The sequence below is a fragment of the Athene noctua genome, chromosome 14 (assembly GCF_965140245.1).
Source record: "Athene noctua chromosome 14, bAthNoc1.hap1.1, whole genome shotgun sequence".
In the NCBI taxonomy this organism is placed as follows: Eukaryota; Metazoa; Chordata; class Aves; order Strigiformes; family Strigidae; genus Athene; species Athene noctua.
Window position 1 is genome coordinate 15522605 of NC_134050.1, and position 15402 is coordinate 15538006.

The window sequence follows — 15402 nt, forward strand, 5'->3', positions numbered from 1 at the left end:
GATTAGAATAGAGTTGTTTGGGTTTTGATTTTTTTAGGTTCTGATTATGAACTGTAGTTCCAGTTGGTTCTGATAACAGTCACAGGAGGCTGCTGTTCCAGATTCCTATCATATTGCTGAAGAAAAGTTAGTTTGAGGCAGCATGAGGATAAAAATTAGCAACGGCATCACTGTTTCCTCCTGTGAGCCAAGAACACCAGAATCATAGACATTCATTTTGTTGTAAATGAGATAGAAATTCATGATATTGTGAGATGTTTTCAGATAGTTTGTTTATGATCCATGTTAGGAATGACTGAGAAGACAAAGTTATCAATCTGCTGTTACGTAGTTTTGCTTGGGGAAAAGTAATTCCAGGTCAGTACAAAAAACTGTTGCAGTCACAATAGTTTGTGATTGTATTATATTCAACACTGGGGTTTTACCTTCAACTGTGGGGTAACTTAAGAAATGCTGGTATCATCAAGACTTTCACGTAAACTAATAGCTTAATCAGAATTCTAAGCTGATTGCAAGGAAAATGGAGTATTCATAATAGTGTTAAGAATGTTCATATAAGAGTTCATACCCAGAGCTTGCTGTAACATAGATGTATGTGTGTTTAGGGTTTGGTTTTGGTTTGCAGCTATTGCTCATTGCATTTTGGTTTTAGATAATGATGTTTCAGTTATGGACAGGGCTTGATTTATTCTTACTGCACTGATATCTTTGGGACCAGTATAGTGGTGTCTTTCTGCATGTATTTTTATGTCAGCCCAGGCATCTTAACTCACAGTAACATTATGCAGAAAGTAAAAATTTGAAGCATAATGCATATTCTTTAGGTGTTAAGGCAATGCACACTTTATCCACAGTTCTAATGTTCAGTGCAAACATGGTTTTGCTGAATGGCTGAATACCAAGTTAAAACAGACTCCAAAATAAATATAAAAATAAATATAGTTTTTTATATACAATATAATAAAAGATAATAATCTGCAATATAATAAGAGGAAACGATGCTAGTTAGCAATGCATCAATTCATTACTGCAAAGCATTACAGTGATTAAGAAAAGGATACATCACCAATTACCACCTTAATAACATAATCAGGCCCACACTTTAGCAGGGAAGCCCTGTGGCAGCCAATGTCAGGAGTCTCTTGGTAACTGGGAAGGTCTTATGTGGTGTGTCCACCCGTAGGGGAGGCTTCTGACCCAGTTCTGGAGCTTTCCTGCCTTTATACTCAGTAACAAACAACTTACATACTTAGTGTATGTAAACTCTTGAATTTGGGCCAAATGCAGGTGTGCACTGTCTCATGATCCATAAGGTCCACACATGCCCGGGACATTGGCCAGATGTCCAAGCGTGGTCGAGTTACTGTCACGACGCAGATGCACACAATATATTATTGCCTGGATGGTCCTGCTCACATCCTATTTGTACTGGGCAGAAGGCCTGGGATGCATACTACCTGTTGAATGCAATTTATATTTGTCCTGGAGCTCACTGCTCAATTCAGGTAGTTACTAATTACATACTCGATTAAAGGCTTTTTCATCAGCAGTAATCAGTCATTGCTCAATAAACATTTATACCAATTTTTGTATTGATTCATACTGTATGTTTCATTATTAAACAAAAAACATTGAAATTTCAGATCTTCCTGCCTCTCATTGCATCTTAATGTATTTTTATTGTAGCCATTGCAGGGATGGAATAATGAATTGTGATAACAACATAATAGGTGAGTGAAGAGAGAGAGGGAAAAGATACTTCAATTTCAACGAATATGTACGTATCTTCCAGTCTCCATGGAACTCCTTATCTGTAGTAGAAGACTGTGCAATATGTACAAATTAATAACTTGCAGGAGGGATCTGTAATTTAGGAATTATATATTTGTGTGATTGAAAGCAAGGCTGGTGCTAATGTAAGCAATCTTAGCTTTATGACAAAAAGTAGAACTTCAGTTGAATAAGGGTTATTTTCATCCCATGAAACATGGTTGTAGAAACTGAACACTGTCAGTAATTTTTCAGGTATTTTTTCTTTCCTCCCACAAACCTGAGTAACTGAAATATGAAAAAATATTTCTTTTGTCATGCTTTTTCTTTTACAATATATTTTGTGTCATTAAGTATTATGGTCCGTGCTTTCTTATGCTGCTCCTTTTACTTCAGTGAGAAAGTCTTTTATTTGAGGTTTCAGTTCTAGAATTGCCAACTCTTTGGCCTTTAGCAGAAATCTGTTTCCCATGCACTTGAAGGTTGCAGTGATTTGACAATTACCCAGAACCTCTCTCCCTAAAAAGTAAATAAACAAAACCTGGCAACCAATGAAAAACACTTTAAAACACTGCCACCACTTCAGGCATTTCTGTTGCACATGCACAGTACGCTCAGTGCAACACAAAAGCAATTGTGCAGTAGACTTGTTTTGTACTCAGTGGCTCCAGCACGGAAAGTCACATCCATCCCTCAGACTTTTTCTTTGTTTCTCAGTTGGTAGTACTTTGCATTTCTGTTTTGGAGGGCTGATTCCTGACTAACTGTTAAGAAAGTCATGCCCCTTACTAAATGAATATATTAATTTCAGTGTTTTGTATGAGACTTGTAGGGATTCTATGAAGCCAACTACACGCAGGAGAGATAGGCAGTTGGATGTGTTACTGAATATTACACTTTTGTGTTACATACTCTTACTGTAAATGTTTTGCACACCTTTATGGAATACAAGATTTCAGGTGTGAAGACTAATGTGTTTGTCAAATTTTTTCCCTCAGCACACAGCTGCCCAGTTGGACAGATTTACGTTAACTGCAGCAATCCACAAGTTGATCCCCAACTCAGCAGAGAGAGAACTTGTGAGAATCAGTTGCTAAACCTCACTTTCTCAGCACACCTTCCTTGTGTTTCAGGTTGTGTCTGCCCACCTGGGTGAGTACAGACAGATTTGCATCTTTTGTGCACAAACATAGATGACTACCTTCAGTGGTGACTGAGTAATTAATTCTGCTGAGGACATACGACTTTTCTGCTTGGAGAATTTGAGTGTCAAGGCGTGAGCATCCAACTTGTGAAGGCTTACCATACAATGATATGGGCCACTGAAGGCGTAAAAAATGGTAAACCAGGAGACAGGTGGAGCCAGAGGTCTAATGCTTCACAATAATAAAAACAAAATAGCAGGAATATAGAAAGGACGTTGACATTATTCAGTTCGGTCCCTGTACTTCAGCAAAACTGTGTCTCCCTAGATACTTTTTTGCAGATATCTAACCTCTGTTGCAATGAGCATTTCATGAGCTTGCCAATTTGTTGCGGATCCTGATTTATGATCACTTAAAGCAACTTAACAGAGCTCAATGGCAAGGTTAGCTCTATTACTTGCTACAAGAAGGAAACACACGAAGGAAAACCAAGCTAAAATTGATTTAGAATGATTTACACAGATTGGAGGTGTGAAAAGGTAAGGAAGACACTCCCATTGAGTCACGAGGTTCAAAATTGACCCCCTAAACTCCTGATGAAGCCTAGGTGCAGCTGGATCCAGACTTAGTCCCAAATTTGGTCAACAGTTTGTCTAAAAGATTGTATGTGTTTTTGACGAAAGGATCATGTGTGCACACCCAATTCTTTATGTCACTTATCTAAGACTTCAAAGTTTCATCATGCCTATTCCCAGTTCACTTACTTCCCATCTGGGCATCTGATGTTAGTTCACTCTGAAGTTAAAGCCCTAGATTTCCTGAAGCAGACGCTCAGACATTGGATTTTATAAAAATAAATAATTTAATAGAGTGATACAGCAGGATCAGCTTGGTCTGGGTGCCTCTGGAGAGCGATGGAAGGACTGGAACAAAAATATCCCTGGGCAATTGCACCCTTAGAGACTGTTCACCTGCCCCTCACGCACTCTCTTCACATGTGCTGTGAGGTGCCTTCTGACACCTTACTGGATTCCTTCACTGTCTGCAGACAGGCCATTCATTATCTTGTCTAGTTGCAGGTGCTGTTGTTGGTTGTAACCTTGAAGCCTCCTTATCTTCTGATTTATGCTGGCTCTGGAGGCCCCTGTTTTCATTAAGTAGGTACATATTCAGTAAATCTAAGTGGAAATTTACAGCTTGCAGCCTAATGCTTTGAGAAGTTTAGGTATTCATGCTAAATAAGTAAAGCTAAGCAAACAGCATACTAAATCACACAATGTTTTAACTCTAAGTGATCAATTCTATTTCAGACTTCCTTGTTTAAGATATAAGACTAGTATTTCTTAACACTGAGAGGCATCCCTGCTCACGGGGGTTGTTGCCTGGCATGCAGTCTAGTTACCATCCATGGAGAACTCAAATTGGGCTCATCCAGCAATCTGTCATTGGTAAAAGATCTCTCTGCCTCCAGGAGCAATTTTGAGAGGCGTCCCAGCTCAAGGGGAGATCACTGCCATGCAGGTGCCTAGCAGGGAGAGCTCAAAGAAGGTTCACTTAGGCTGTTATATTTATGGAATAAAATAGTTGGCTTGTAGTCGGATTCTGTACAGCGGGAGAGGTATGCACAAGATTCATTGTATCCACAATGTTCTTTGTTTGCTCTGCTCCTTTGTGGGCTTCCTAGAGGAAGGAGTTCTTGGCATGGCTATGGCTCTGGCCTTTACCTCCTTTGGAGCCTGTACCAGATCACTACTGGTTTAGTTAAGGGGCAGGGGGTCGAGCGCATCTGTCACAACCTCTTATTTGAACACTTCACTGAGGGAGGTTTGCTTTTTTATTCCTAGGCATTATTTTCAGTATTCTCTCCCTCAAAACAGTATTTCAAGTCTCTGGCATTTTTGCTGAAAATGTGCAGATGAGCTCTTGTCGTATTTTGGAATCAATCACTGTATTGCTGAGAGATTTTTGAATATATAAATAACAATTAGGTGTTTAAGTTATGTTGGTTTTGATGGGATTTAGTCTGTTAAGCACATAGTTTGCAGTTTTTGAGTATTGTCACTCTAAAATTACTGTTTATGCCTTGAAAGCCTCCTCAAAACAAAAACTAAAAGCCATGTGCTCAGTTGAACTGAGTTGAAATAGTTCAGTTGAGGTCTGTGGACTCACACTCCTGGATGTGCAGTTTTTTGTGTCATAGTAAAAGATTGCTACTCAGACTTCTGTGTTTTACCTGAACGTTCAGAAACGTGGAATGTCAAACTGTTCACATGAAATGGAATCTATAATTAGTCCGACTCACCATATGGTACCATGGTGAAAAAGTGCAGGGCTAAGGTGGGTTTTGAAATTGACTGGAGGCAGACATTTTCAGAGTTGCAAAACCTCATCCTGTTGGACCCAGCTGATAACCTTCAAAGACAGTGGCTATTTTCAGTAGCATTATATGGCAGGCAACTCAGCAGAGAATAAGTTTATATGACGTATTTTGCTATGCAAAACCACTGAGATTGAACTTTTCTACTGCTTCCTGGTGTAAGTTAGTTCTGGAATTTAAGCAATTAAAATGTGTTTTAACATTGTAAAGCTTAGAGTCAAGCCATCAGTGGTGTCAAAGCTCTAACAATGCGTTCGTATAGCTACAAGAGGCAGAGTTCTATGATTTTTCTAGAAACATATACAAAATTAAGAAGTTCCATGCTTTTTGTATTTAACTTTGGCAAACTTAATTCTGTTCTCCTATGGCTGTACACTGCCCATAGAGATACTGACACAAACTTTTTGCTGTTTTTTTTGTGGGGAAAGGGTCTTGTTTGTTTTGTAGGCCAGTGCTTGAGGTAGAACTAGGAAATGGTGTCGCAAACCCAGGATTTGAACCAGGAATATCAGTCTGTACTGTTGAAGTAGAAATGACAAGGTATTTTTTTGCTTCTATGTACTTAACATTTAATGCCAGGTTCTGACTGATAGGGAAGTGCTTATTCAGTGTTTGAGGGACACTTTCTCACAAGGTAAGGGAAAGTTTCCAGGTTCTGCCAGTCCTTTCATATGAAACTTAGTATGGCAGCATCTTGCTTCCATGATCACAAACTGCATGGTTTAGAATATAAGGTGTAATCCAATTTATTTTAAGATAAATTGAGAATCACTGTAAATGCTGTTCAGTTCTTTCCATTATAGAGTTACTTGAAAGCTAGTCAAATCTGATGTCTTTTTAAACATTTGGCCCTGGTGGTCCTATACTACATGTATGTTTATGTTTTTGAGATTGCTTTAAGAAAAATTGAGATGGTCCTGAAGGTGTGTGTTCTTTAGGTGTGCTTTTAGGAAACACAAGAGACTTCTGCAATGTATTAATTATGTAAGTTTTTTATTTAGACTGTTATTAAAATAACTAATACATTAAGTTTCTTTTGAATCTAAGCTGTTGGATGTGAATATCCCTAATGCTTTAAGTCAGTTACTGAATTCACACCCCAATGATTTGTACTGCAGATTGACCACGTAAGTCAGAGCAACAATGTAAGTCAAAAACAAATTGTTGGAAGAGAAAGATGGAACAAATACCATTACCTTCAAGCAGTACCTTATGCTATGTTCATGGCAGTTCAAGTAGTGCAGGATTTGTATACACTGTGAATTTGTGCAGCTTCAAAATCCCCCTGCTAGGTAATCAGTTCTTAGTGGTGAAACGTAAAACTGAGGTGACATTTCCACTTTACAAGGGTAAAACACCCATGGAATTTTAGATCTTAACGTTACCTCTTTACATGAAATCTTCAGTTTCATTCCTTTATTCATGCTTTTGTTTCTGTTCTAGATCTTGTATCAGTTTAGCTTCATTCGTTATCGTAATCAGTTTAACATGTTTGATGAGTTTTAGCTGATTTAAGCAAACAATTTAAAAAACCTTAGTGTAAAAGTGGAATGTGTCACAGTTAAGAAACCTGTATGGGAAGCTACATTTTTTTCAGGAAGGATCTTACCAGTCTTTTTTGTGGGATGATTATTCTTCTTGATACCATGAAAGGTATTTAACACAGAGAGGGAAAGAACCTGTATTTGCAGAAAGTGATAAGATTTCAAGAAGGCAATATTTTTATATTCAGACTATTTTTCTGATATCTGGAGAGTGAAATATTCTTTCAAATACTCCACTATTTCTAGCATTCCTTCTTTGTTGTGCTTACATTCTAGTGGAATTTGCATGAAATGTAAATTAAATACAAAAATAAGTAAATCATAGTGAAAAGTAGCAGTTGTCTGAGTATGATTCATTTGACCTCCTTTTTAGTCTGCAGTGAATAAATCAGATGCAAGTAACTATGCTATAAATATTTAAACTTACAGATCATTCCCATTCTATCAGTTGCAGTTCTTACAGTATAAAAATTATGATCATATACTTTGTCTCTGTTTTAGAAATGATTGAGATAGAACACTAATTCTCTGGAACACACATTCTCATGTTGTTCCACTCTGCTTTGCTGACGTATTTAGTGATTTTTAAGATTTTATTTGCATTTTTTCTGTTTTTCATCTGTCACTGTTTAAATGCCTATTTCCTGTATTTCCATGATGCATTCCAGAAAAGTAATATTCTATTTACAGCACAGTTTGTAGTTTTTCAAATTCAGTCTTTGAATTACACTTTCCACTTCTGGGTTGCAATGATCCAAATGATTTTTTTTCCTCTTTAACTGTACCAAATATGCATGATTTGACACGTCTTTGGTGAGACTGCAGAAGAAACCAAGAGAAAAGACAGAAAGAAAGAGAGAAAAATCAGTAGTTTCTTCCTATATTTCAGCATACTATGTGACTTGTGTACCACAAAAAAAAATGGACATATGCTGCTTTGTGCCTGTCCTGTTCCATTAGTTTTCCATGATCTCCAGTCAGATTGATAATGATCTCTGAAACAGTCAGCTTCTGTTCCTTATAACCTGCTCTTGCTGTCAATAAAAACAGTCGCTTTCCTGAAGATATATACTTGTGTTTTCTCACTTCTCCCATTGATTTTACCACTGACTGCAGCATGAGTTGGACTTGGCTGTTCTGTACTTCAGACAGTGCACAGTATAAAAAACTGCACTGTATATAAAATGTATATATTTTTTCAAACTGATGCTTGATGTTTAGCTGGAGTTTTGGTGACTACTTGGTACTGGTTTGTGTGAGTGTGTGTCTTGGAATTTATTAACCATATCACTGCAGCAGAGAGGCCACAACCACGTTGCCTATGTAATTTCGCCTAGTTCAGCAACATTTTAGAGCAGCTTCACTGCTGCCTTTCTGTGATTCAGTAGTAGTTGTGAAGGATTCATGTAATCCTTGGGGCTGCAGGAAGGAACAAAACTCCATACTGCAATGCCAAGGATCCCTGGAAAGGATTTACAAATGTTCCCTGTGCGTTGTTCTAGGAGGCACACAGAAATGAAAAAGGACTGAAAATTGAACACAGGATTTGTAGTTGAAGGATTACATTATAAGGCTTTTGAAATATTAATTGATTTGAGAGATAGAATATGTCAATATTACAGGTTTATCTGTCATGGATCATGATACAGAACATGCAGGCTCTACTGGATATAATGAATCCCATGTCTTTTATAAAGCCATTTTCCCTCTCTGAATAGAGGGCCCCTCAGAATAACGAAAGAGGTCAATCTTTCAAATACATAAAAATATTGGAAGTTATGGAACTTACAACACTGAGTAACATGAACGGCCTTGCTTCATCATGGAGCACTGGAATTGTCACAGGATTAGTGGTTGAAGGGCTAGTGCCCAAAGTGCAAGCACTTACTAAAGATACAATATTCAGTTACCTGTGAAAAAACATCACAATATTACTCATATATAATTATTAATAAAATTGTGCCTTTTCAGTTTCAGAAGACTTTAAATATTACTTGTTTTTCAATAATAATTCTAAAAATGTAAACGCTTAGGGAAATATTTTTGTATCTAGATACAAGGTGTACTTCTACTGAATGTGTATTTTTTGTTCTTTTTTTTGATAGTCTTGTTAAACATGGGGATGTGTGCTTGGATGCAGATGAATGTCCATGTTCGTGGAAAGGGAAGGAATACTTTCCAGGTGACAAAGTCATTTCTTCCTGTCATACATGGTAAGCAGAGATCTGTGTAGGTGTTTATTTTAGTTGTTTATTTATAGACTGATTATTCCTTCATGTTTCTTTAATCATAAATTTCACACCATAGTCTGGTAAATAGTTTACCCTAGCTGTTTACATTTGTTTGAAGAGCTATTAAAGTGACTTTTTTTAAAGGTTTGTTGTTTCAAGGAACATGTACATACAAAATAATAGCTATTTGGGATTTCTTTTTAAAAAAGCTTGATTTAGAAATTTTTTTATTATTATCAAAATCTAATCTAATTTAATATTCCTTAACCAGTGTTCTGAAAGTGCTGGTAAAATCCTTCAAAAATATTACACCTGAATGACATTTGTTAAATCTTTTTACTTCTTTTAACATTTAGCATTGAATCTGAGCAGTCTAAGGACCCAAAATGTAACCCTGTGGCCATAAGTTATACTCCCACTACAGTGATAACTTAAGGAGGGCATTGAGCAACATCGTGTACTGAGCATAGTAACCGATAAATTAGTTGCCAGTTTTGTGTGTGTGGATAACTGATGGAGCAGTTGGCTTTTAAAGGAAGTGTTCCAATGGACAAGGGTTGATAGGATCACTCAAATGCATGCAGAAACCTACTCCTTTTACTATTCAGTGTTGTAAATGCAGCACATACCCTGTAGCTATGTTACTCCACAAAGTTTCCTTGACCACTCAGTAGAACATGGTTCACTACCATTTCAATAAGCTTCATAAGAGCTTAGATGTGAAAATATACCACATCTACATGATCCTGAAACAAACTTGTTTCATGATGGTCCCTGCCTGTTTTCTGACGACTGTTGAATGTTGCAAGTTGGTGTTTAGCAGCACTCCTTGTCATACCAGAGCCTCAGAAAAATCAGCTGTACTGCCAAACAGCAAGATACTATGGTAGTGGTGTAGCCTTCAGCTTCTCAGCAGAGCAATTCCTTCCTTTTGTCCCTGTCTTTTAGCTTACCAGGAACATTTAACTGGTGTCACCTGGTAAACTACTGTTCCTGGCCTGCACAGCTCAGTATAATGTAGAACAGTGAAGGCTTGTCCAGTCAGCACTAATCACTGCCTTGTCTGGATGTCATTGCCCCCTCCAGCCTTGTGCTGACTGCCTACCTCTGCCTCTCGTCAGGTCCTCAGTATCTGCTCTAGAAGATATTTGTAGCCCTTTGGTCGACTGGTGAAGCGACTTACAAGCCATCTCCACTGGGCAGGCAGGTAAAGCGACCCCGGTTATTCACCCCCTTATTTCCAAAGGCCTCTCCATTTGGACCTGGCGTGGGATTGCTTGCATTAGAAAGAACTATTATATCCCATTTAATCTGTATGAGACTTCACCAAAGGCAGCAGCAGTGCAGGCAGAAAGACTGGATATTTAGCCTTCTCTTTTTTTACTGAGGCCACGCCCATTAATTTATGTACAAACCCTTAAAGTTGTCATGGCTTTTCTAGTCTTCCACATCCAGAAGCAAAGACAGGTTAAGTGATAATGAATTTAGGCAATCAGTTGTCCACTGAAAGATGGGAAGTCTACAACAAGCTCTGCTTGATACAAAGTGTATAAAGCCTTTGAGACTGCTGTGTGTGTATGCAGGGGTGTATTTGATACACCAAGGGAAAAGTGCATTTTTGCTCGTGCAAAGTATGAGAATACTCCCATGCAAACAAACCCACTTAGGCACTCAGCAGTTATAATGACTTCAGTGTTTTTTAGTGTACAGAAGTAGTTTGTGTTGATACTAAATATAATCTTATCTTATCTTGATAAGATTATATTAAATATCATCATCGATGTTAAATATCATCTTATAATCTTATTCATATCTGATCTAGTATTAGCAACATAACTATAAATTTGATTTGTCTATTGAACAGTAAAATGGCAAATAAAATAATTTCTTAAATGGGCAAAACTACCAGTGGAGTGCCACAAACTTTCAACCCAAGACCTGGGGTCTGGCTGAACTGCGGTTCTAGGTTTCCCAAGTTTGGTTTTCAGTGCAGCTGACTGAATTTGTTATGTGCTGGTGAGATTAAACACAAAAGGTTACTACACTAACTGGCAAGGTAAGGTGGGTGGTGCAGTTAGCTATTCTGGTTTGCTGTCATACCTTGAGAGCGTTGAGCAAATGCTGGTTAGTCTCTGAGCTGCTGAATTGGGCCTTCTGTGTTCTTAAACAATTACTTATTGGAAATACTTTTTTTGAAAAGCTGATTGAAGTTTGGAAGATGCGAGTAGTTTGCTTTTCCAACTAGGACTCTCTGGATTCTGATAACTAAATGTTAGTTTACTTAGTCTGAAACAAGACTGGTGCGAAGGACTTTGAAGAAATTGTGTACCTCTTAAAGCCTTCCTTCTGACTGTAAATGTGTTAAGACTCCTGAAAAAGAAAGTATGCAAAGGAGCTCCCTACTCTTTACATGTTAAGAAACGTTTCTTCACAAGCCTTTAACAGATCAGCATGTGGAGGAGGATTTGAATAGGCCGAGAGTAAAACTGAAACCTAATATCTCACAGAGACCATGAGAAGCAGCACTTATTCTTTCAGTCCAAATATGATTTCTTCTATTTGCCTCTCTCTCCGTTGGCTTGATGAGGGTCCTGCCTTACGTATCGTATTTGAGGTGACTAGAGTTTGCTGGGCGAGTCCTACTGCCATCTATCTCCTTGTGCTTAGGTACAGCAGACACTTCATATTTCATACTTTTTACTTATTTTAGTCATGTGCTTAGTGTGTTTATATATGTAGTTATACAAAGCACAAGCAGTGGTCCAAATCAATGATGGGATAAGCAGAGTCCTGGAAAATATGGAAAATTACTCCAGGTTGGTGCAAGTTGCATGGTAAGAGAACAGAAGGCAACATGATGCTACTAGTAATTGGAACTGGCTAGATTTTCTAGATAATTGCTGCTCTTTTGAAAACAGCCATGTTCTGACCCTGTCATATATTTTAGCAATATGGAAAGAAAAGGAAAAGTTATACTGACAAAAAGCTTCATACCTCTTGGTGCTTCAGTACATGAGATGCCAAACATCAGTGATTTATCAAGTATTTCCATAAATCAGGTTAATATTTTAGTTTTAAAATGTGAAGCGCTCATTTAATCAGAAAATTAAAAATCCAATATTTTTGAAAATAAACTTAGATAAGTGCCAAAATTACATCACATGCTTTATTTAATTTAACCTATATTGGTAAAATATACCTGTAGTAAAACTATACCAGGGCACCAGCTCTGCTGTCTTTATCAAGGGAATTTTTTTGTGTCCAGGTGATTTAGAAGCATAAGCAATAACATTTTTAAAATGACTTGTGGTTACAGGAAATTAAGTTCTAGCCATTATTTGTAAATCTTACTTAATTTCTGAGAATATTACTTAGATTGCAACAGGGTGATGCATAGACATAGTATCCAGTGCTACAGAACCTCGCTGTTAGGCAGTTACAAAGCAAAGGTAATTCAGAAAGGTCTGAACAGTCACTTAGTGTATGTGTGAGAGCTTTTTTATGCTTAAGGTGGCCATAGACAGAACTTGAACTATTCCAGAAGCCCTTGAACTGTTAGGCTAGGGTTAGGGCATGATAATATCCATCTGAAAAGAAAAAAAGTCCAACAACTCAAACCATGGTTCTTTTAAGGAATTTAGGCACCAAAATAGTGCTACTGAAATTTTTCCTTTTGCACTTCTGTGAAATTCTCATTCAAGCGGAGAGTGAATAAAGACTGTAGTAATAGGACACATTGCTTGTTGATGCTAAGATTCAGCTTGCATAGAAACAAATGTGTGAGAAGCTGAAAAAGAAACCTTGGTGGAGCATTATTGATCTGAGTAACTAGAGAATAAATTGTATTACTTTCAGATGGCTTATTTTGTTTTCTTGTTTCAACAAAAGAAATGCCCTTTCAGTGTCTATATATTCTGGAACCTATACATTCTAAAAGAAACTAACACAGACTGTATGAGTTCAATACGTACTTTTTTTTCCCCCAGAAAATCAATTTATATATGCTGCTTCTAGTTAACATTTCAAAATGCTTCTGTCCATGGTCATCATACTTGCATGACTCTTGGTTTTTTGCTTCTCAGTGCAATAGCTGTAATCGTTTGTCTGTGGTTACAATTGATATTACCATTATTGGTCATACGTTTTGCAGCATTTGCCAGCATGGATCATTTCAGTGCACCTTCCATCCCTGCCCATCAATGTGTACTGCGTATGGGGATCGGCATTACAGAACGTTTGATGGACTAACATTTGACTTTGTTGGAACTTGTAAGGTTTACCTAGTTAAGGTGAGACTCTTTTGTAAAGCTTCTCTAAAACTGGATTTTAAAAGTACCTGTTCAAAATTACTCTTCTACTTATTTCCGATCTGTATGTTTTATTGAGTCCTATGTACTGTTTTTTAAGATGTGATGTTGCTTGGATTTTGAATCATAAATAACATAGTTTTCTGCTAATTGAACTATGTTACAATATACATATTTATGGTAGTATATTTTAAAGTGTCCATTTCTTTTTTTTTTTTCTTCAGGGTACTTCTTCAACCAGTTTTTCTGTTATTATAGAAAATATTAACTGCTTTAATACTGGAATCATTTGCAGAAAAAACATTTTCATTAATATTGGAAAATCATTTTTAATATTTGATGATGAAACTGGAAATCCAGTAAGTTTCAGTCTTTAACACTAATCAAAAGGTAGCATATGTACTTCTCTGAGAGTTTTTTCCTTTTGTAAGCAAAAATTTATTGTGCCACTTAAGTAGCAGAGGCATAAATATTTTTACCATGGATGCTGATCACATCTGGATTGTTCAATAGAAACCTTAAACAAAATCTTGTCTGTTTCACAGAAATGTGAGAAGAGATGATTGTGATTCTTTTGTTTAGACTTAATTTCTTCTAGTGTCTTAGGAAAAAATATAGATATTGTGAAGTCAGTGGGAGTTTTGCTATTAATTCCACTAGAGCCAAGAGTTTAGTCTGGTCTGGAATGTATAGGAGGAATATTCCTATATCGTTGTAAAAAATAAATTACTGTCCTTGTTATATCCTCCACAGCCTGAATTTAATGTTTTCTGGCCAAACTGCAAACTCTGTTGCCCTAAATATTTAGTATTTTTAGTAACTTTAGTATAAGTATTTAGTATATTTACAGTTTATAGACTGACTATACAGAGGAAGTTGTGTCTCTTAGTCCATGCTACAAATAATTTGGAATCTGATTGTTACTGGATGGAGAGAAGAATGCTTTATGTATATAAGAGGGCAGTCTGGACATATTTAGACAATTCCTTATCTCAAGAAGATGCTCCGTGTGTGTCTATACCTATCCGTAATGAAAAAAAACACATGGCTAAGACCTTTCAAATGCAATGATATATAACACAGTGAAAATCATAACCAGGAACCTTAAGACTAATTTTTTTTTACCTCACAGAGGAACCATTAACATTTTAATCTTGACTCCAGTTGCTGTTATCCATCCTCTAAGTTTGATATAAAATCAACTTTTAAAATAGAAAAATCATAAAAATACAACATAGTTCACAATCCAAATCCAGACTCTTGTTTAAGCATTTATCTCTATGTGGCCTTCTGTCAGATTTTGGACTTCCCGTCCGAACTGTGTCATTCATTTTATTTAGGTGTTTCATTTTCTGTCAAGTGAACATTTTGTGAAGAAATTACTTACAGTATAAGCTGCCTTGTTTTATTTTGAACAGAGCTTATCTAGTTACATGGATGAACTACAGAAAATACAGTTGTGGAAAGCTGGATTTTTCACCATTGTTCATTTTCCTGATGAGCACATCACTATTCTTTGGGATCAGAGAACAACAGTTCATGTACAGATGGGTCATCAGTGGCAGGTAAGTGGAAGTCAACACTCTTATTGTCATTTTTTTGAGGTATTTATGTAAGGCTTATTTAAGTAAGACGTGTTGTCATTATTCAGACAATAGACAACATGTCAGAAATCGTGTAGGAACTCAGAGGCAGAGTCAAGGAGAGAAGCGTTCAACAAACTTGTCAATTAAAATATTCTCATTTACCTTATTTTAATTCTGTAAAGACAGAAACAAATGCCTTTAAGGCAACATTCTTCTTCAGTGCTCGTTCCTTGTATGACTGGAGTAGGTGTTATTTTGCTGAAGCATACAAAAAGCACATAGCTAGCAAACAGGTCACTTCTCTGAACAAAAGATTAGTTTCTTTTTCAAAGGCTTGGAGATACTTAGTTGAGAGGGAATAAGATTGATGTTGTCAAAATATTTTCTATAGCTTTGTTATTACAAAAAGCTGAACTGTTTTGGCTGAAATGTAGCTGAAAAG

The 15402-nt window shown here is 36.9% G+C and overlaps 1 protein-coding gene across 1 annotated transcript in view; it reads left to right on the forward strand.

Annotated features, from left to right (window-relative positions):
* Positions 1-15402, forward strand: part of OTOG (otogelin) — a 107174-nt gene that overhangs the window by 41180 nt on the left and 50592 nt on the right. The window contains exons 22-27 of the mRNA XM_074918098.1: positions 1687-1730; positions 2769-2922; positions 8942-9049; positions 13218-13356; positions 13599-13733; positions 14793-14939. Of these exons, the coding sequence (XP_074774199.1) occupies positions 1687-1730; positions 2769-2922; positions 8942-9049; positions 13218-13356; positions 13599-13733; positions 14793-14939 (727 nt within the window). The remainder of the gene's footprint in view (positions 1-1686; positions 1731-2768; positions 2923-8941; positions 9050-13217; positions 13357-13598; positions 13734-14792; positions 14940-15402) is intronic.